This window comes from Petaurus breviceps, unplaced genomic scaffold (assembly GCF_028583685.1).
Source record: "Petaurus breviceps papuanus isolate PSGF00001 unplaced genomic scaffold, PetGlider_PUasm1.0 208, whole genome shotgun sequence".
In the NCBI taxonomy this organism is placed as follows: Eukaryota; Metazoa; Chordata; class Mammalia; order Diprotodontia; family Petauridae; genus Petaurus; species Petaurus breviceps.
The window spans coordinates 30,363,647-30,383,421 of NW_027185852.1; the positions used below are offsets into that span (position 1 = coordinate 30,363,647).

Genomic DNA, 19,775 nt, shown 5'->3' on the forward strand with positions numbered 1-19,775 from the left:
GGACTGGTGCTGTAGCAGATGTGGTTGTGGGGGCCTTCCCCTCCAGTGCACTGTGGGAAAAGGCCTCATGTCCCCCAGGGGTTTTTTCTTGGGGGATTGAGCCCATCAGTCTATCAGGGAGCCCAGTCCAGAGGTAGTGGCTCTTCAGCCTGGGAACAAGGCCAGGAGAAGAGGGCAGTCCCATCGGGAGGGCAGCATCAGCTCCCAGTCCAAACCCTGGCATGGGCAGAGGGACTGGGTATCGGGAGGAAGATGCCCATTAATACCCATTCACTGTTGGCGGGGTGGAAAGGGCCTACAGATAGGGAAACTGAGGCCCAGAAAGCAGAAGACACTTGCCCAAAATCATAGATAGGGTTAACTACCTGCCAAGAAGTGGGGCTGGGGCAGGGGGATGAAGAACAGGGATAGTTAGGGGGGCTGAGGGACTGGGAGCCTACAGGGAAGCAGAACAAGACCAGCTCTGAGGTCACTGCCCACCTGGCATCACTCTCAGGGGTGCTGAGGTGAGGGCCCATCTCAGGTTCAAGGAGCCCCTGCTCAATCTCTGCCAGAGCAAGCCTCTCATTGCTGGGGGTGACGAATGAGGCCTCAGGTTGGAGCTGGCACGCAGCTCCCAGCTGTGGGTTCTGGCTGAACCATGCCCTGACTCGGGGGTACTGGCCAGCCTATCAGCATCTCTGACCCCCCCCCCCCCCGGGCAGCTCTGGATTGGGGGCTGGCAATCCACTGCATTGTGGGACAGCTCAGACATGAATTTAACCTGCCTCTGAAGCACCTTCCCTACCTCCTCCCCGAATTCAATGTGCTCATCCATACAGCTGCCCTTTGGATGCTGGGCCACCCCTCCTGGGACTTCTCTCCTCATCTGTCCTCAGATGGCCTGCACTCAAGCCTCCGAATGTAGCCACCCTCCAACATTAATTTGGCAAAGAGCCAGAGAAGCCTGAAGGTGGGAGGGGGAGCAGTGGTGGGGAAGGGCCTGAGGTGAGGCAGAGGCAGGATCCAGGGTCCCCTCCTCCCGAGAGGCCCCTTATACCAGTGCTAACCCCTTCTCTCAGCGGATAGGCAAGTGCTCAGCTCAGAACTCAGAGGACCCTGGGCCATGCCACTACTGCCCCCTCAGGCCATCATCTGATGAATGGCTAGGACAGCCAAGGCTCCTGGCTGTGGCCTGCCCCTTAATGCTGTGAGCCTCTGCTCAGCCGATGTGCAGTCACAGGGACAGAGCCTGGCACTGCTGCCCCTACTTCACCCCCCTTTATCTGCTGACCCAGACACCTTACTTACACCCACTTTCATTACTAGAATCTCCAGAACTTTAGACCTCCCTAACCCCCAATCTATCTGAGGCTATCTCCCTTTTCTCTCTGGCTAGGTGATCCCTGGTGGCTAAGGTCAGGATCTTCCCATCCATCAGGCTGCTCCCAGGCTTCTAGTGACCTCTCACCCTAGACCTGGGCAGCTCAATGGTAATTGGGTTTGGACTTGGCCCAGATGGGAAAGTGGCGCCTGTGACCCTTTGGGGTGTGTGTGGAGCTGGACGACTGCAAATGTGTTTTTTTGGAGGCAGAGGGCAAAGCAGTGCAGTCCCTGGGGTGAGGCCCTCCCCCCATGGCTTAGATTTTACAGACCAGCAAACACGCCCAGACTGGGCAAAGAGCTGGCCTGGGCATATATTGAGCTAGTGGCTGCATAAGGGGCTGTTAGCAGCCCAGTCAGGAGCTTGGTGGGGCACAGCTGGGCATTGAGACGCCCCCAGTACTGGCCTGGGCTGCCTGGTTAGGAGCTTGGTGGGGCACAGCTGGGCATTCAGATACCATACCTGATGGGGGAGGGGGAGGGGTTTATGGGCAGTGCCATGGTTGCTTTGAATGAATATGGGGTGATCTCCATATAAGGCCATGGGGGTGATCACCATATAAGGCCATAAATGTAAAACTGCGATGTGATTGGCTCGGATTCGCTATATATTTTCTTGTGTGAGAGGGCGCTCTCTCTCTCTCTCCGCCATGTAACTGTTGAAGAATAAACCACCCCGCTTCACTCCTCCGCCTTCTGTCTGGTGTTTTTTCCCCGTGAGGGGCCGGTGACGACCGAAGACCCGGGATGGGTAAGTGAGAGGGCCGTGGGGCTAGTCGTCTAGATCTGTTGTGAGGGCAAACGCCCGCAACACATACCTGTTACTGGCTTATCAAGAATCCCCTCCTTATGGGGGGTCTCCAACACCTCAGAAATTAGACAAGAGCCCTGAATGTACCTGGGTCCAGACTTGACCTCTTCCACGCTCTGGGAGCAGACTCATCTCCTAGGCCCTGGCCCCAGAGCCTCACTGAGGGAGGGGCTGAGGCTTGGCCAGACATGGGCGTACACTGGTTTAATTCATGTCAAATGTAGTTTACAAACAGGAAGGACAAGTACCTTGGCAGAGGATATACAGACACAGCATCACAGCACAGCGTCCGCGGCAGCCGGCAGGCAGGGGCTGGCGGGCCAGGGCCAGGGCAGTCAGCCCCTCCCCTCTGGAGGGTCACTGCCCCGGAAGGGACTCCCACTCCTTCCTTACAAGCAGCCCTGGTCCCTGGCACTGACCAGTGACGGATGGGGCCGGAGCCCCCCTCAAGCTGCTGGCCCCCGGGGCTGAATGAAGAACTATACACCACTGAACATAAAACCACCGCTGGCAGACACAGGGGACCAGTGTGGGGAGGGGCTGGGGCTCCCCAAGGGCTGGGGCCTCTACTCCCTGCCACCGTTAAGAAAGAAGAAAACATACAAGCCAGGGAAGGGTGGGGTAGGGGCAGGGCCAGGGAGGGTCCATCCCTTCTCTACACAACATTGTAAACATACAAGGCCTATGTTACATGTGCTTGTGTGGCCTGTGTGCAGGTCCATCTGTGGGTCTGCCCAGACCCAGCGCTCCACCCTGCCAGCTGCAGACACACAGAGATGGCCAGGGTTGGGCGGGGCAGGGGCAGGAGGGGGGCTGGGCTGCTCCACACCCTCCACTCTGGCTCCAGAGTCCTGTGGACACGTGTGTGTCTGTCTCTGTGGGTGGTGAGTGAGCAGGGCTGGGGGCGGGCTCACGCCTGGTCCTGGTGTCTGGGTTCACAAGTAGATGCGCCGCAGGTCCCCGGGGGCTGTGATGGTGTTACACTGGGGGCACAGCTTCTTGGCTCCCTGGGGGAGGGGGCAGAAAGGATGGTCAGAGGCAGAGGCCCAGTGCCTTTCTCAGTCAGGCTCCCTATCTCCACTCCTCCTCTCCCAAGCAGATTTTCCTTCTGAGAAGATCCCCCAGAGACAGAAGCTGGAGACCCGTGTGAACAACAGAAGGGTCAGCTTGGTCCTGATACTCTGGTCATTCTCCCTCCCCACCCAAATGTGTGTCTAAGAGGGAAGCAAACCTCAGGTCCTCCTCTGGGGCTGCAGGAACCCTTAGTGGATCCCTGCTTGCCAGGCCGTCATCCTCAAGGTTGGCCCAGATACCTTCAAAGCTGGGCTCCCTGCCTGCAGGAGACTGAGCCAGGTTAGGCTTGGGCCCTGAGTTAGTGACAAGCACAGAAAGCCCAAGGGTTGGTGCTGTCAGCTGCATGGAAAAACGTTATTTTTGGTCTTCCCTTGTGGTATTGAGCGTGTAGAAATGGAGAGGAGGGAGTGAGTGCTAGAGGGACTCAGTAAGATAGAGGCAGGGATGGGGGTGGGGGGTGAGGGGGCTCTGGCACAGGACTATGCTTCCGCCTCCCTAGGAAGCCCTGCACCTCGAGTGGGTGGAAATGACAACTCCCATGATGCTTCTTTGGGCAAAAAGTCAACTTGGTTCTGTGTCTAAAGCCTAGACTATGACAGTGACTGAGGAGTGGTGGAAAGACAAAGACTGATGAAAGCCCAGAGCAGGCCAGGCCAGGAGGGTAGAAAGGGCAGAGAGGCCAGAACAAAGCCAGTGCCTTGGTCAGAGGACACAGACTCCCCTATAGGTGGAAGATCACAAGTGCCTGTCAAGGCATGTGGAAGGGTGGATCTCTGTGCATGACGGTTGTGGCTCCCTAGCCCTTGGATGGATGGCTCCCCACATCCTCTGGGGGTGGGAAAGGACCAGCCGAGACGAGGTTTTGGCTCCAATACAAGGCCCCCTTTGTGGGAAGGAGTGGGGCTGTAATCAGAACAAGGCAGGCTTGCCAGGCCCAGCTGGGCTGTTAAACCCCACGAGTCCAGCCCCCACGCTGGCTCAGCGGCCCTAACGAGATCACACGCCTGACTTTGATCAGGCCACAAAGACCCAGTCGCTCCTCTCCAGCTTTTATTGCGGCTTCGGGCTACGTTTTAATGGTCACATAGAAGCCGCCTGTGCCGGAGCCGGAGCCGGAGCCTGGGCTGCAGGGCCTGTAATAACCACCGCGTGGTCATGCAGGGAGGGCTGGGCAACAGATGAGCCGAGGCTTTCTAACAGCTTCTCCTGCCTGCACAGCACCCGAGCGCCCCCACCCCACACAGTGGGAGGGCACAGTGGGTTTAGAAGGTACAGCTGGAGTGGGCCTTGGGGGATGAGTTCAGGGCACAAAGACATCAGGGGATCAGGCCATAGTCTGTCTGACAAAGACCTGGGGGGTTTTAGTGGCCCACAAGCTCAGTGAGTCAGCAGTGGGATGTGGCAGCCAGAAAAGCCAGTGAGAGCTCAGGCTGCTAATTAAGAGGGGGCCATGAAAGAGACCTTCCCTCTTTCCCCTGCCTGGCTCAGACACCCGCTCTGGGGTCTCCAGCTCGAGGAAGACGCTGCTGAGCTGCAGCGTGTCAAGGGGATGAGCCCAAGATGGGTCTGAAGAGGAGGCGGCAGAAAGGCACTGGAAAGATGCTGGAGGGGCAGACCCTTAGACCAGAATACACAGCAGCACCTCAAGAGAAGGAACTGGAAAAGGTGTTTCAGACAAGGATGATTCTGGCCCTAAGCTTGGGATCCGCCCAGGCTCAGCTGAGGAGTGTTTGAGGGAAGATGCCGATGTAAGTCAGGTCATTGTGGGTGAAGAGAGGGGCAGTGAGTGGGCAGTGGCCCAGAGTGTCAGGCATCACCTTTTGAAAAGGGAAGAGAAGGAGGCGGCCAGCAAGAGTCCTGGGGAGAGGAGCCTAGAGTGTCTCCACCTCCTCACAGGATCAACCAATCAGGGCATACCCATGATGGGCTGGGCTTACCAGAAAGCCCTGAGTGGAAGCTGAATGCACCTTGGTAGGAGGCAGGAGACCCAATTCCTGCACTGGGACTTTTAAACAGGCCTCAGGGAGAATATTCTGCCAAAGTATGCCCCAGGCTCGGGGGAGGGACAAGCAGGGGCTAATCTGGAGTGCCTACTATGTGCCTGGTGCTGTATTGAGAGCCTGTGGACTTGGAAATCATCAATAATGGGGTTTTCCAGGGAAGGGCCCCAAAGATCTGCCCCACTGAGCATTATCATAGCTGCAGATATGGAGAGATGGCCAAGACACTGGCCCTAAGCCAGAGCACAGGACCAAATAGCATTACAAAGGAATGAATGCAGTCCTACATCTGGGCTTAAAACATCAGTCTTGGCTAGAGCACCATTTGTGTAGACAATCCTGGGGGATCACAAAGCATCAGCTGCAAGGTCAAGGAGTCATCTGGGCCTGGCAGCCAAGAAGAGACAGTGAGCTTCAGCTGAGGGAAATGGGGCTGGCCAGGAAGGCTTTGACCTCTTACTACCTCAGTTTCCCAGGCACTCCTATTAAATGCCACGTGTGGTGTTAGGCACTGAGAATACAAAGACAAAAACTCAATGGGCCCTGCCCTCAAGAAGCTTATATACCACTGAGGAGACAGAACATAATGTATGTAAGCCATTAAAAACAAAGTGTACACAAAATTCTTCCTGGGAGAGTGTGTGGACACTAGCACCCACGGGATCAGGAGGAGGTTTTTAGGGGGCAAGTGAACTGTCTAGATGGCATCCAGGGCCTTACAACTCTCCAGGTCAGTGATCTGGGGAGGAGCACAGAAGAGAGACTGGAAGGTAGGTGAGGAGGGGGAGATCCCTTAAATCCACAGAAAGATCTCTGCACGGGGCCACTACACATGGGTGGGGTGGAGATGCAGCAAGTAAGACTGAGGAGCAGTGGTGGTCAGAGGACTGACAGTGTGCTCCCTCAGAAAGGGTGACATGTGAGAAGAAGCCAGTGGGTCTGGCAAATAAGAGATCTCTGAGCACTCTGCAGCAAGAGTTTCTGGTGAGTGGCCCAGAGTCCAGGGCCTGAGAAACTGTCACAGGAAGGGAGGTCAGTGGGCCACGAGCACAGGCGGCTTTTTCTAGGAGCTGGGCTGTGGAAGGAAGAGCCACCAGACGGAGACAGCAGAATTGAGTCAAAGCTTTTTTTTTTTTTTGGGGGGGGCAATCTGGGCACTTGGCGGGGTGGGCAGGAAGGAGCCAGGAGATGGGGCTGTGCACAGGAAAGCAGGTGGCAGGAAATGAGACTGAGGGCCCAAGCACTGAACTCATCCCCTTCTAGGAGAGGGGAGGGGACTTTATGGAGATCCACAATATCTGGCTGAGGGAAGGATGGAACTGAGGGTGGAAGGATAGGCCATGGACTCAGTGACATGTCTGCTGGGGGCTCTGCTGCAGGATGGCAGATCCAGTCTGGGGTGCCTGAGTCGGCTCTGGGAGCTACTGGGTTTAAGGACAATGACAACTTGGACAGGGTCTGGAGGAAGACAATCAGACTGGGGAAGGCCTGGAGTCCAGGTCAGGTGAAGAGGGGCTAAAGAACCTGGGGACACCAGTCTGGAAATAAGAAGACTGGCAGGGGTTAGGAGAGAGCTGTTCAAGTACAGGAAGGGCTGCCATGTGGGAGAGGGGAAGGCCTAAAAGCTTAGTCACAGCGAGAGCTGTCCCAGAGAGAGCAACCTGAACTGCCTCCTCTCAAGCAGGGTTTTTGAGATACTACAGAAGCTTTCTTTGGGGTCTCAGGGATCTTTTACAGATGGGAACACCGAGGCTCTGCGAGGCTACAGTGGTGGAAATGCTGGCTTTGGGGATCTGGAAGCCAGGCCTTTAGGAGAGGGGTCGTCACTGACTCTGACCGTGGGCACAGCCCTTCTCTCTCCCTCTCGCCTCACCTCATCTATCAGATGCAGGGATCAGAGAAGACAGTCTTTAGGGCTCCTTCTGGCTCTGTGTTCCAGGGTCAGTGACAAGAGTGGGAAAGAGGGCAACCCCCTGTAGCTGCTCAGGTCATGGCTTGCCATCAGTCAGTGCCCCCCGCCTTGTGGCCCATGAGCCGGGCTATGCACAGGGGCCAGCCAGGAACCCTGAGTGGGGCTGCTGCCATTCTCCCCTCCTCGTTTCTTACCAGGGTCCGGAGCCAGCACTCCTCACAGTGCACGTGCCAACACTGGATCGATGTCAGAGGCATTGTGTAGGAGTCCTGGAGGGTGAGAGGAGAGGACTGTCACTCCCACACCCGGCGTGGCACTACCAGATGGAGGCACCCTATCTCCCCTCCCATCACCCAACACTTCTGGCTGATCCTGGGCACTCAGGCCTCTCACCATGCAGATGAGACATTTGTATCGATCCCCACGGGACAGCTGCCGCTCCAGCTCCCGAACGCGGGCCTTCAGGGCCTCAAATGTGGTCACAGCTGAATCCTCTGTGATCCTGGGACAGGGACAGGGCAAGGCACAGGCAGTCAGGAATTGCAGCCAGAACCCCCTTTCCCCACACGCAGAGACCCTCTCGAGTCCTGGCCCCCGGCCCTAGGCGGAGGCTGTGAAGCCTGGGCCACATTCCCCCAGCTCCCTGGCATTGTGGAGGCTGCTGGCAGGCGAGCCACCTCTTAGGTAAAGGGGCCTGGGTGCAGCTACTGGGCTGGCCAAAGAATGGATGGATGGGTGGGTGGGGAAGTGCTTGCCCCCCTCGGTGAGAAATAAACCCCTGCACTATTACTCTATCATCACTTCCCTGTGAGAGGCAGATGTGGCTAGGTCTGGGGGTCTCTGCCCCTCCTGGGCTGCCCACAGGCCACATCCACGTCCTTCCCAAATCGCAGCTACTCCAAAGCACCAGTCTCCAGGGCTGGGGAAGGCCCAGCCAGAAGCTCACTCTGGCCCCCAAGTCGCCTGTGTTTCTGGGGCCACAGAAACGTCACCCCTCCCACCCCTCTCCTTCCACTGACATGTGGCCTAGGCTTGTGTCACAGCTTCAGCCCCACTTGGCTCCCCCCCATGAGGAGGTCTTGGAAGCCTGCCCTCTGATTACAGCCTCTAAACACCAGACCAGGCCCTTTCATCCCCTTCAACACTCAGGCCCCATTGGATCCCCAGTCGAGAAAGAAGAGCCCTCTGGCCCAAGGGAGAAATGGATGGCCAAGTCTCAGGCTGATGGTCTTGTGGCTCTCCCTGGGCCAGAGAAGATGTGGCCACCAGGTACCCCAACAGGCCTGTCTGATCTGGTCACCCCGGAGCGCCTTCTCTCTGCTCTGGCACATTTCCATGGTGTCCATGGAAAGGCCCTTTGGGTTACAAAAGCTCCTGTGCAGCAGGGCTGAGCCTTGGTGGACAGCTCTGGGCTCACAGGCCTAGCCCAGGAAGACGTCTTCCTTTGCAGCCCCAGCTGGGGTCACCCCTCTGCTGTTGGGCGCCAATTAATGTGTAATTAAACTGCTCAGTGCTCCCATGTAAATAACAGGGCCTGACATGGGATTTGTAATTTAAAATGTTAATGACGCTATTTATCCCCAGATTTTGCCCAGGGAGAAAGAAGCAGCTCCATAAATCCTTTGGCCTGTCCTCGGGAGGTGGCAGGTCCTCCCAGCAGCATTTCCCTCTTCACACACCCCCAGCCCCACCTCTGGGTCCAAGGCAAGACTCTGTAAGCCTGGATTCTCACCCACTGTCCAGGAGCGTGACAAGTGTGTGGGCCCACTCCCATGGAATCCCAGGGCCCAGGAGGGAAAGCCCAGGTCCAGGCGAAGGGGAATGGGGTCAAGGAGAGGAGGAGGAGAGAACAAGACAGTTCTTTGCTAGACAGACAAAAGGTGAGTCTTGGGGTAGGGGAGCCAGGAGCCTTGGGAGCTGTGCCTTCCCTGGGCCCACTGCTCCTCACCATCCCCCAGAGGGGGCAGGATGAACAGATTCCTCATATTTCCTGAGCTGTCTCTGGGCATTGTGGTCTACTGAGTAGGGACACTGCAGGCATGGGTCCTCCGAACAGTTCGGCCAGGGGCTTCAGGGGTCACCATTTATCCCTTCCAGATGTCTTCCTGACTCGATTGGCAAGGTGGAATTTCAGCCTGGGCTGGCTTGTTTCCCCCACAATTGAGAGCTAACAGTCACCCCAAGAGAACAGGAGTCTTTAGAGCCCAGCCTGTGAGGCAGGGCTGGGGGCTGCTCCCAGCATGGGAGAAGTGGCACGCAATGGTCTACACCCCATCCCCCAGAGTTCCCAGGCGGGAATGGGGAGGGGAGGCTTGTCCCATCTGCTTCCAATCCTTCACCTGGTCCTGGGCCACCACACTCCCCAACAAAGATTCCATTATTACCACAACCCTTTGCTAGCCGCCTCTATCATTGGACCAGTATAACTGCCCAATGGGGCAAATAGCATGGGGCTGTCAGGCCTGGGTTCCCTCAGCTTACTAATGACAGCCCTGCATCTGCCTCAGCTGCTGGAGTTCACCTTTATGGCTCTGAAGCCACACCTGTTCCATTTAAAAGATGAGTAAAACTGAGCCCTGAACTGAGAGCATTCAAGGGTCTGATGTGGAGGCTGGTTTTGGAAGTTCTGCTCTATGATAGGCTGGGGGCCAGAGGCCAAAGGAAGAGGTCACAACAAGGTGGAGAGGTCAGTTCCACCAGGAGATGGGGACCATCCTCCTCCTCCTCACCCCCCATGTGGCTTACTCTCTAGCAGAAGAAGCTGACAGGCCCTGCCCACCCCTCCTCTCCCCGGCACGCTGGGGCTGGGTGTCTGTCTAGATGCTGGCTTCTCCCCCTCCCATCCTCCTCTCCCCTGGGCTGGCTCAGAGCACGGAGCTGGGAGCTGGTTTCTACGGGAACCATGTGAGCAGGATCCTAAAAGGAGGCCCCGGGAGCAGGGCTGGGATGGAGCTGTGCCCACACCTGGCCCCTGGGGCGCTCTCTCTGCTGAAACACCAGCTGTGCTCAGTGCCCCTGACCCCCAGAGATGTGGTGGGACCAACGCTTTGTAAAACTGCCATTTCGGAAGAGAGGAAAAAGCCGAACCAGCAGCAGCATCTCCTGCTCTCAAACCTTCTTAACCCAACGAGCGTTTCGCCCGCTGAAGCATGCCCGGCATGAAGTGTTCTCCAAAGGAGATAATTACAAGCGGATTGAATGCTTGGCGGCGGCAGCGGCTGACTCAAATCCCAGGTTTCACACACTTGCCTTGCCCACTGGGGCCTCACTGCCTATTATGCACGAGGCTTTGCCAGGCGAGGAGCGTGGAGATCAAGTCTTGTTTTATAACACATCCCCCCCTGCACATGCACACAGACACTACATGTGTGCACGCACACCCACCCACACTGGCCCCCATCTCAGCTGGCCCGGTCCTCTCCCGGCCACACAGGACAGCCAGTGGCCCCTGGGCCCACCTCCTTCCCTGATTAATGATGTTGTCTCCCTGATTTATGGCCGGCTCCTCCAGATTAGAGTTCGCTCCCCTCCCCGACCCCTCCCCAGCCCCCATTCGGAAGGCACAACCACACTCGGCTGGAAATATTAGAGAATTATTAAATAAACATTCATACGTCATGTCTCTTCCCATCCTGAGCTCGTCGGCGGCCTGGTCGGCCGCACGGGCCTGTTTGCCTTGCCGCTGACACGGAGCAGCTGGAGTGATTCATGGAGAGGCTGGCTAAAACGTTTCATGTCATATATCATGCTAGCAGCGCTCTCTGCCCCGACCGAGATAAACTGATCAACCACAACGGGCTGGAATGAATTTATGACAACAGAAAATTGAGGAAAACAAATGGGAGGTGACCCAGTGGGCCAGGAAGCCAGACTCGCACGCTGGCCTGCAATCTACTTTGGTGGCAGGAAGCAAAATTGAACATTGGCCCTTGGAATTAAGATGCTGCCTTTTCCCCCCACATGACCCTGGCTCCCACGTGGGGGCCGAACTCAGGCAGCACCTCTGGGGCAAGGAGGGGGCATCTAAGCCACCTGCAGCCTCCCCGGAGCTGCCCTCGGGAGCCACACAGACCCTGCCAACAGGGGGCTGCAGCTGTCCCTGGGACCCCTGGGATGACACCGACTTGCGAAAGTACCATGGGGCCGGGGCACTGAGCCAGAGCCGCCCTCTCTCATGCTCTGGCTGTCAAGGGTGGACAAGCCTTTCCTCTTGGCTAAACCTGTGCCGTGCTCAGGAAGCTCTCTGAAAACAGGACAGAAGCCTCATCTCAGACCCCAAAGCCACCACCGATGGGGAGACGGGGCGGGGCACCAACATGCTCCCCTGACCGACACTGGCCACAACACCAAGGCCAAAAAATTCTAGCTACGAATGCCGAAGCCCAATGGTTCTGCCTCAACTTGCCGCGAGCAACACCCGGGACAAGAAAAATGAAACCAATTTAGCTCCCGATTAAGAAACAGAAACTGGAGATGAATCAGCTGCTGTGGCTGGCCTGGGCTGCCATATATCACAGCTCAGCGGCGGGGCTCATGGGCAGGCGCTCCGAGGCTCTCCGGGCCGGGCCGCTTATCAATTCAGAGGCCGGGCAGTGGCAGACAGCTCGCCTGCCCCCCCTCCCCATCTGTGCCACCCGCAGGCTCAGCCCAAGAAGGCGCCTCTGTGGCAGGGAAGGGCCTCCCTCCGCCCCAGGCCCCTGGACACTCACTTTTCAATGTCACTGTTCTTGCACGTCTTCTGCATGGCTATCTCCTGCTTGCTGCTCTCACCGTTACTCGTGGAGGGCATCTCTGCTGAAAAGAAGAAGAAACTTAGCCCCATCTCTGGCCCTGGATGTTCCAAAGGCAGGCTCCTTCCCATTCTGGGCTGCTCCAGTTGAACCAGAGAGATCAGACAGAGGGCAGATAGCCCAGTCCCCAGAGCAGCTGCTGGACAGCTCCTGACCAGAGTGGATAGGAGCCTGTCCCTGGCCCAAGGCTTAGAGTAAAGGCAGGAAGCCAGGTCCCTGGAGGCGGGGAGGCTTTCCTGGTGGGGACTGGCACTAACCCTTTCCTTTTGAGGCTCTGCTCAGGTATCCCTTGTGCTGCCTCAAAGTTCCCCGGGTGAGGGGCCCACGGAGAGGATAGCAGGTGATGGATGCTTTGGGGGGCCCACCGGGAGTGCTACGCAGCATGGGCTAAGGCAGCCAATGTTCTTGTGTCCCTCCCCCTGCCAGCAGGACCAGGTTTAGGCTCAGCTGCTAAGTCGGCCCCTCCTCCAAGTTCAGGACTCACCATCACTGGCCCACTTAGAGAACTCTGGTGTTATCCGAGTACTGGGTGTACCTCCACTGAAAGGGAAGGGGGAAAGCAGTGAGGCCTTCAGGTGCGGGAGGAGGAAGAGACATTGATGGGTTGGGGGGGGAAACAGAAGGGGGACAGGGGCTGCCCCAGCAGTGTTCCACGCGGCCTCCACAAGGGGGCAGCAGATGTCTTGACCCCCCCCCCCCCCCCCCGCCCACCCCAATACCTAGGCACTCACTTTAGCACAGCTCCCCGGAGGGCCTCTCTCTCTCTGGCTTCACCAGGCTCCTCACCAGTACATGGAATGACATCAGCTTCGGTGTACCTGGACACAGGTTAAGGCAAATAATACCCCGCAGATGTCCCACTGGCCTCTCAGGCTGGTGCCCGGCCTCTCACGCACCAAGGTGGGGCCCGGCTGGGATTTCAGGCAGAGCACACCAGTCCTGAGACCCCCTTAGATGAGTGAAGAGGCCATCAAATGCTGGGGAGGTGGGGGGGTGGGGGTGGAGTGGTCTCTCCAAGCACAGTAAGGGGGCCGCGTACAATGCAGGGTGAATGGCTCTGCTGGGCAACATGAGCAGCCTCACCTCAAGGGAGAGGGAGGTTTGAAGCAGAGGCCCCCAAGCCCTTGGCAGGAGGATTCCTTCTGGGGAGGGTTGTGGCTGCTGGGCTTCCAACTGGGGCCGCCAGCTGGTGAACAGCAGGGACCAAGTGGGGGCACCGGCTGGTGTCAGCCTGGGGGTGATGGGGGCAGCCTGCATGCTCTGCTCCTCCCCCATGTGTCCCAGAGGATACTGGGGCTTCCCATACTCCAGGGTGTCATCGCCATCCACATCCAGGTCGGCATCACTGTCTGGATTCTCTTTGCCACTGCACATGATGAAGCCGGAGCCTGTGGGGAGACAGATACCAGGGTGTGAAAAAAGCAAGGCACCTAGCCTGTGCACATGTGCATGCGTGCTGGAATCAGCACCAAACCGGAGTCTTAAGTGACCCCTGAGACCTCCAGGGGGCCCAACTCTTCTGGCCTGGAATTCAAGGCCTCTGATCGGCCTTGAAAAGATGCCACCGTGGGCCTCTGCACCCCCCCAGAATCCAGCTCTTTTTCTAAACCATCTCTCCTGTTCTGTAGCAACCACAGCACACTGCAACCTGACAGAGGGGTGACAGCCTCCAATGCCCCCAGCTCTGGCCCTGGCCTTGCTTCCAAATAGGGCCACTCAGAGGTAAAACTGAGGAAGGATTCTGGGAACCTATGAGGAGGAGAGATAAGGCAGATAACCCAGGGTCCTCCCTCGTCTGGCAGGGGAAAAACCCCTTCATTGCAATGTTTCTGTATCAGCTCAGAACCCTGCATGCTCACTGGCCTACCTACTCCCATTCTGCAGAGGGAGGTGCTGACTTTCTAAGGACCAGAAGTGAAGGCCATACGGGTGCTTCAGGCCTTCCCTCTAACTTCATTTACACATGAGCCCCATGTGCCACCCTGGCTGGAGGGCAGACCTGAGCAGGCTGTGCCCAAATGGGGTGCCCTGCTTTACCATGACCCCAGGGGCCTGGCTTCTTGGTTCTGCCTCAAGGTCCCTGCCAGTGAAATCACCAAGCAGCTGCTCAAATATTTGGTGTCTGAACTGCCTGCCATTAATTATTCATCCCTGCCTGGTTCAGACCAGATTCCTGGACAAGTGCAGTCACACACTGATCGGGAGAATGGCCCCAGTGGGATGCACGTACACACCTGCTCCTTCATCCCTTCGCCGGCGCCTGGGCACTGGGCCTCATGCTCCTCAAGGCCACCGGCCCATGATGGCCAGGCTATGCAGGCACCCAGGGCCTCCTGACTCCACAACACGCCATCAGGAGGGAAGCAGCTTTAAATCCCACTACACCTTGTGGCAGCTGCAGCACCAAGCTTTCATAGACCCTCTGTCCTAGGGAAGCCACAAGGCACTTCTCGCTGTCCACCCACCCTCAGATAAATGGGTCTTCAAAGAATCAAGATATATACAATGGGCAGATGTCCAACAAAGTTTTGCTGAATGAATGTTTGCATAATGCAGGCCTCTGGGCTGCTCTAGAGACCAGATTACCTGTCAAAGTCCTTTTGGGAGGGAAGGAAGCAGGTGTCTTCCCCCCACTCCCACTCCAGAAAAAAGCTATTTGCAGCTGGCGGCCATTTCCATGGGTCCTGTGGCTGGCCAGGTTCTGAGAAGCAATTTCGGCCTCACCAGTGAGTGGCATCTCCATAAACCCTCTGACAGTTTGGGAGACAAACTCCCCCATCAATCAGGATATACTTATCAGGATGGCTGCAGCCCCCCCCCAGCCCTCAGCACTGTGTATACACAGCTTTCTGGGGGCTGCTGGCCCGACGCTCACCAAATCAAGTTATTCCTGCTTCTGCCAGGGGCTGCGGAAGCCGAGGGCCACCTTCAGTGAGTGACGAGTGATGAGGTCAACTTCATATCCTCCTGGCGGCTGTTCGCCTGCCGCTGCCCGCTCAGGCGGGGTTAGAGGGGTCTCAGCTTCTTGGAAACGATTTAAAATAAATACCCCAAAGGTGTTTAAGAGCCCCAAATCATTAACAAACTCTGTCTCGCCTTTCAAGCGCCCCATGGCCTCTCTTTTCCTGAAGCCTGTAAACAAAGCAGCAGAAGCAGCCGGCCTATGGTCCACCCCTGGTTCTCCTGATGGTACAAGGGCTAGTCTAAGGGGGTGCACATGTTCTCTGCTGTTCGGCCCTCACATGGATGGCTCAGAGAGGCCAGTGGCCTCCTCAGAGCTGCATGAACCTGGCCTTGGCCCCAGCTTCCCTTGCCCAGATGGTGAGCTGGGAAGCTTTAGAAAGACCATTAGACCTGAGTCAGAGACCCGTTCAAACCCCAGCTCTGCTACCGATGACCTGGGCAACCCTGGTCAAGTACTCTAGGCCCTCGTGGCTTCAGCCTCCTTCATAAAATGAGGGGGATAGACTAGAACCTCTCGGGTCTAGGATCACATGATCACTGAGCTTGGACTTTCCATGGGATAGTTCATGGGTTAGTGCTTGAGGTGACAGATGGCATTCCCCCAGTCCCCCCACGAGAGGGGGCCCCCTCCATTCCCCCAAACGTTTTGACAGAATCCTGCCATATCTACATGCACCCTGCTCCCTGGCCAGTTAAACTTTATTTTCTTAATGAAATGTCACTCGCTGACTTCTCACAGAATCCCAATAAAAAGAAATGGTCATAAAGTCATTTTATGCGGATCCCCAGACGGCCCCCTGGCTTGGAAAGGCCGCGAATCTTCTTTTTACCCTCAGCTGTTGAAATATCCCAAAACAGCATTTGTAGGCAAGATGGCTGAGGAAGCAATCTTAGCCCTGCTGTGGGCTGAGGGGCTGCCAGGAAGCTCTGCCCCTGACCCCTGGCCCCACTAAAGAGAGGTGGGCCAAGGCAAGGCAAGCTCCTTCCCCAGGATCCAGGAAAGGTTCGCTACACCCAGCCTATGTACTATTCCTTAGGGCACTAAAGAGGGCTATCTCCCACATCTCTGGTCCTCAGAAACCCCAACAGTCAAAGGAGGTGGGAGCAGATGACTGCTCAGTTCCTTCTGCTCAAAATCCTGCTATGACAATGTCCTGGAATGACTAATCTGTGTCCAGGGCTGTTGTTCAATGACTTCTGGAAGCAAGAAGGGAGGCTTTCTGCTGAGTGTAAAGGCACGGTCAGGTGCTCCAGGGCTCCTCCCCCTGCTTCCAGTCTAGGACATTCAACCCAGCCACTCGCTAGTGAGAGGAGCCTTGACCCCAAGACGCAAGAGAAACCCTAAGTGGAGCAGCCTGCACTGCATGGCTTGGGAGCTGCCCCCCCCCCCCCGTCCTGTCCCACAACAAGACCTTGAAATGAGCATCGGACTAGGAAAGAGAAGGGCGGTGCTGAAATGGTAACGAGGTCTAAATTTCATAAAATCCCTCTCCTCCAAACTAATCTTTTTTCCTGGGCCAGTAAGAAGAAAGTCAGTGTTAATTTAATCAATTGATCAGCATATTGATTGAGAAACCAGAGATGTGTGTGAGCTTGGCGTGGTAATGTCCTGGAATCTGAGACCACAAAAAAACTCCCGCTGATCTCCTCACCTGCTGCACCAAACATGAGCAGCGGGAGGGAGCGAAGGAGTGGCCCCTTCCTCCCATGAGGGGCGGGGGGGAGGACAGGAAGGAACGGGGCAGGCTGGGGTGTTGAGGCAGGCTGGGGTGGCGGCTGCAGAAGAGTTTCCAGCTGAAATTAGTTACCGATGCCGCTGCGGTGGCTTGTGTAAACGCCATCGATTGGGGCCTGACAGTCCTCGGAGCCGGCCTGGGCGATGCCGGGACAATCAATCGGCCGGCAGTGTCTGTCACCTGCCACTTGGCTGAGCAGTTGACAATGCAATTATCCAGTGTGGAGGCAGGGAGTTGGCGTGTGTCAAACGCAGTTAGCCACTTTCCGGGCACCACTCGATAATGCGTTTCACTGCCTCACTCGCTGGCGCACGTCAGAAGAGACACAGGCAGGCGGCTACGTCCGAGCCCGCCGACCCCCCCCCCAACCTCCAGGCTCTGCTTCCTCCACCGTCCCAGACTCGACACAGTGTGACTCAAGCAGTGTGCACCCACACTCCACACTGGCCAGGAGGCCAGAGGGCCCAGCAACGGCCACGTTCTACTGGAAAAACACCCACCTCCTCCCAAGCCCCAAGTCACCCCTTAGCATCTACAACAAAGGCAGACGCTAGCTGCTTCCAACGCCTGCTGTGCCAGACAGCAGGGGCGGCTGCCGTGGCCTCCGCCACACGGGGTGGAGGATGGGGAGCCCCAGAGCAGGCAGGTGCCGTGCCATCAGGACCCCTCCCCCCAGGCGCAGGCCGAGCTTGACAGACCATCTGTCTCACCAGCCTTTCATTCGACGATCCCAGAGTAGCCTTGACATCGTGTTGTCTTCCAATGAAGGGTGAATGAGGCCTTCGGGTGGCAGCCAGGGACACAGACCCCTCGCCTAGCTTTGAGAAGCCATGCCCTCCCAGGGGCCGTTTCTAGGGTGCAGTGCGAAGATGGCTGGAAGCTGCCCAGGCCTTCTCTATTTCCAGACAGGCTCTTTTTTCTCCTTTTCTACCCAGCTTGGTGATAGGGCTAAGTATAGGCTTCACAATTCATTGGCTGAGAGGACTCGGGATCCTCCATAGGTCTCTTCTATTTCCTGGCCTGTCTCTTGGGAGATCTCTCCATCTCACTGCTCCTGTACCCAGTGCCAAGGCCAACTCTTTATTGAAACGGGGTCGGCCCATGTCTTCTCTTCTTTGGTGTGATCTTAACTGCCAGGGAGCTGCAATCACGTGAGCCCAGGTCCCTGACCCCAGCTCCTAGCAGGAGACAAGCCCCTCTGCATTTCCCCCTCTCTGGGTCAGCCTCAGAAACAGGCCCAGGCAGCTAAGAGGACTCCCAGGAAGGGAGCCTCTGATGGGTCCTGCTACACCCACATGGAGTCTAGCCCCTTCATTTTAGAGAGAAGGAAACTGAGACAGTCTCAGCCTCAGCACTTTTCACTGTACTGTACAAGCTTGTCTTTGGTTTCAGGGAAGGCACCTGCAGAACCTCCCCGTTACCGGTCCTCCCAGCCCCCAAGGTAGCAGGGACAGGGCAGGAGGGGCACTCGCTGGCCCAGAGTTTGGATGCTAGCCTGTCCTGTGATTAGTGCTCTCCGGGGCTGGCACTCCATGACTCCCCCCGCCCCACACACCAGTCCAGAAGGGCTCTCCTCATCAGCTGGGGCCCAAGGGGACCATTCTCTATTCCCCTGGAATCTCTGTAACTCCTCAGACTAGGCCCTGGTCCTAGCAAGGCCCCAGAGCCTGTGTGCCTCATGGCTCCATCAGGCTGTACTGGCCGTGACTGCAGAGCACTGAAGACTCGCTGCTCCCATAGCAGCAGGCAGATCGTTTTCAAGACAACTGATCGGCTCAAAAAGAGGAGCTCCCAGGGGGAGGGGGGCCTGCAGCTGGAAGGGCCCGGTTGGAGTGGGGAGGGGAGAGAGGATGAGCATGGAGCAGGCACTGATCCCCAATTCTCCCAGGCTGGCCTCGGCCACATCAGGTGCCTCTGTCCCTGTCTGTGGCTCGCTCTCTGAAGTCTGCTGGACAGCTTCCTCAAGCTGGCGTTATCACTCCCTCTAACCGGTCTTGGCAGGCAATCTAATTCCTCCTGAAAAGGTCACCGCCATTTTAACTGCCTTTCAATCACATTACGCACGCGGCCGCCAGTCCAGGCTCCCAACCCAAGGCTGGAGGCTCGGCTCATGGAGGGGCGATCGATGCCCTCCACCCCCCAGGACCGCGCCCGGGGCCCCCCAGAGCGCCTGCCTCTGCAGCAGGCCTTTCACAGCTCCGGAGCTTGGGCTCCGGCGGGGCCTCAGAAGCCGGCAGGCCGGGCTCCCTCCCTCGCCTGCTTCTCCACTAGTGGTTCTGTGGCATACCATTGATCCCTGTGTACAACAGTGTTTCAAGTGGGTTCGCCTTCTGACTGCACTAAGCTGGCTAAGAGATGACAGCAGCTTCTGTCAGGGGAGGCGGGTGCACTTCTCTGTAGATAAAGGAGGCCCTGCCTTTCAAGTCACACACACAGGCGTGTGTACTCGCCAAATCTTTCAAAGACCAGCCCCTCTTGAGCCCCCCCCCTTAGGAATTCTTTAAAAGGAGAACCTTATGGAGTAAACATTTGGGGCCAGAAATGTACAGTTAGTTTGTATTTTTAAAACAACCTCAAAGTGTGCCATGTAGGAGGCGTCCTGACATGGTGAGGTGTCCGCACCACTGCAAGGGAGAGGATGATGCCAGAATTCCAACTCCCTAGGGCAAGAGCAGCCATGTACCCCTTGTAGATGGGAGGGTGGCCTCCCACCCCCCATCCCTGCCAACATGCCCAAGAAAACATCTATGGATCCCCAAGAGCTTCTCTGTGCAGTGGGGCTGGGCTCTGGGAAGGACCCCAAGACTACCCAGGTCAAACCCCTCTTTTTATGGAGGAGGAAGCTGAGATCTGCTGAGGGTTACACAACCATTAAGGTACTAGGCTGGGGCCTAGCATTTCTTCCATAGTATCATCTTTTCTCTGGTGGGATGACAAGGGGAACATACTGGCCTTGGATTCGGGAAGTCTTGGGTTCGAATCTCTCCTCAGACAACTCCTAGCTGTGTGAGGTCAGGCAAGTCACTTAGCATCATCAAACAAAGCCTTGATGACCTCTTAAAGGCCTCTATGGTCCTATGATCCCACTGTACCAGCTACTGGGCTTAGTGCCTCAGTCTGCCATCT

The 19,775-nt window shown here is 56.9% G+C and overlaps 2 protein-coding genes across 6 annotated transcripts in view; both read right to left on the reverse strand.

Moving 5' to 3' along the window:
• The window catches only part of LOC138165419 (small ribosomal subunit protein eS8), a 230,373-nt gene that overhangs the window by 108,813 nt on the left and 101,785 nt on the right, over nucleotides 1–19,775 (reverse strand). Inside the window, exon 1 of one of the 2 annotated variants that reach the window (XM_069093756.1) lies at nucleotides 13,915–13,921. The exons of the other annotated variant lie outside the window; for it this stretch is intronic. The gene's annotated coding sequence lies outside the window, so the exon portion shown is untranslated. Of the gene's footprint in view, nucleotides 1–13,914; nucleotides 13,922–19,775 lie in introns of those variants that run through there. 2 annotated transcript variants of the gene reach the window in all.
• LOC138165415 (E3 ubiquitin-protein ligase RNF220) overlaps nucleotides 2,363–19,775 on the reverse strand; it is a 246,520-nt gene continuing 229,107 nt past the window's right edge. For 3 of the 4 annotated variants that reach the window (XM_069093746.1, XM_069093745.1, XM_069093747.1), the window contains 7 exons: nucleotides 13,241–13,337; nucleotides 12,681–12,767; nucleotides 12,434–12,489; nucleotides 11,869–11,950; nucleotides 7,553–7,661; nucleotides 7,354–7,428; nucleotides 2,363–3,180 (listed from right to left, as the gene is read on the reverse strand). In XM_069093746.1, coding sequence (XP_068949847.1) covers nucleotides 3,109–3,180; nucleotides 7,354–7,428; nucleotides 7,553–7,661; nucleotides 11,869–11,950; nucleotides 12,434–12,489; nucleotides 12,681–12,767; nucleotides 13,241–13,337 — 578 coding nt within the window. In that variant the 3' untranslated portion in view covers nucleotides 2,363–3,108. Of the gene's footprint in view, nucleotides 3,181–7,353; nucleotides 7,429–7,552; nucleotides 7,662–11,868; nucleotides 11,954–12,433; nucleotides 12,490–12,680; nucleotides 12,768–13,240; nucleotides 13,338–19,775 lie in introns of all 4 variants that reach the window. The other variant, XM_069093744.1, reaches the window with a different exon arrangement.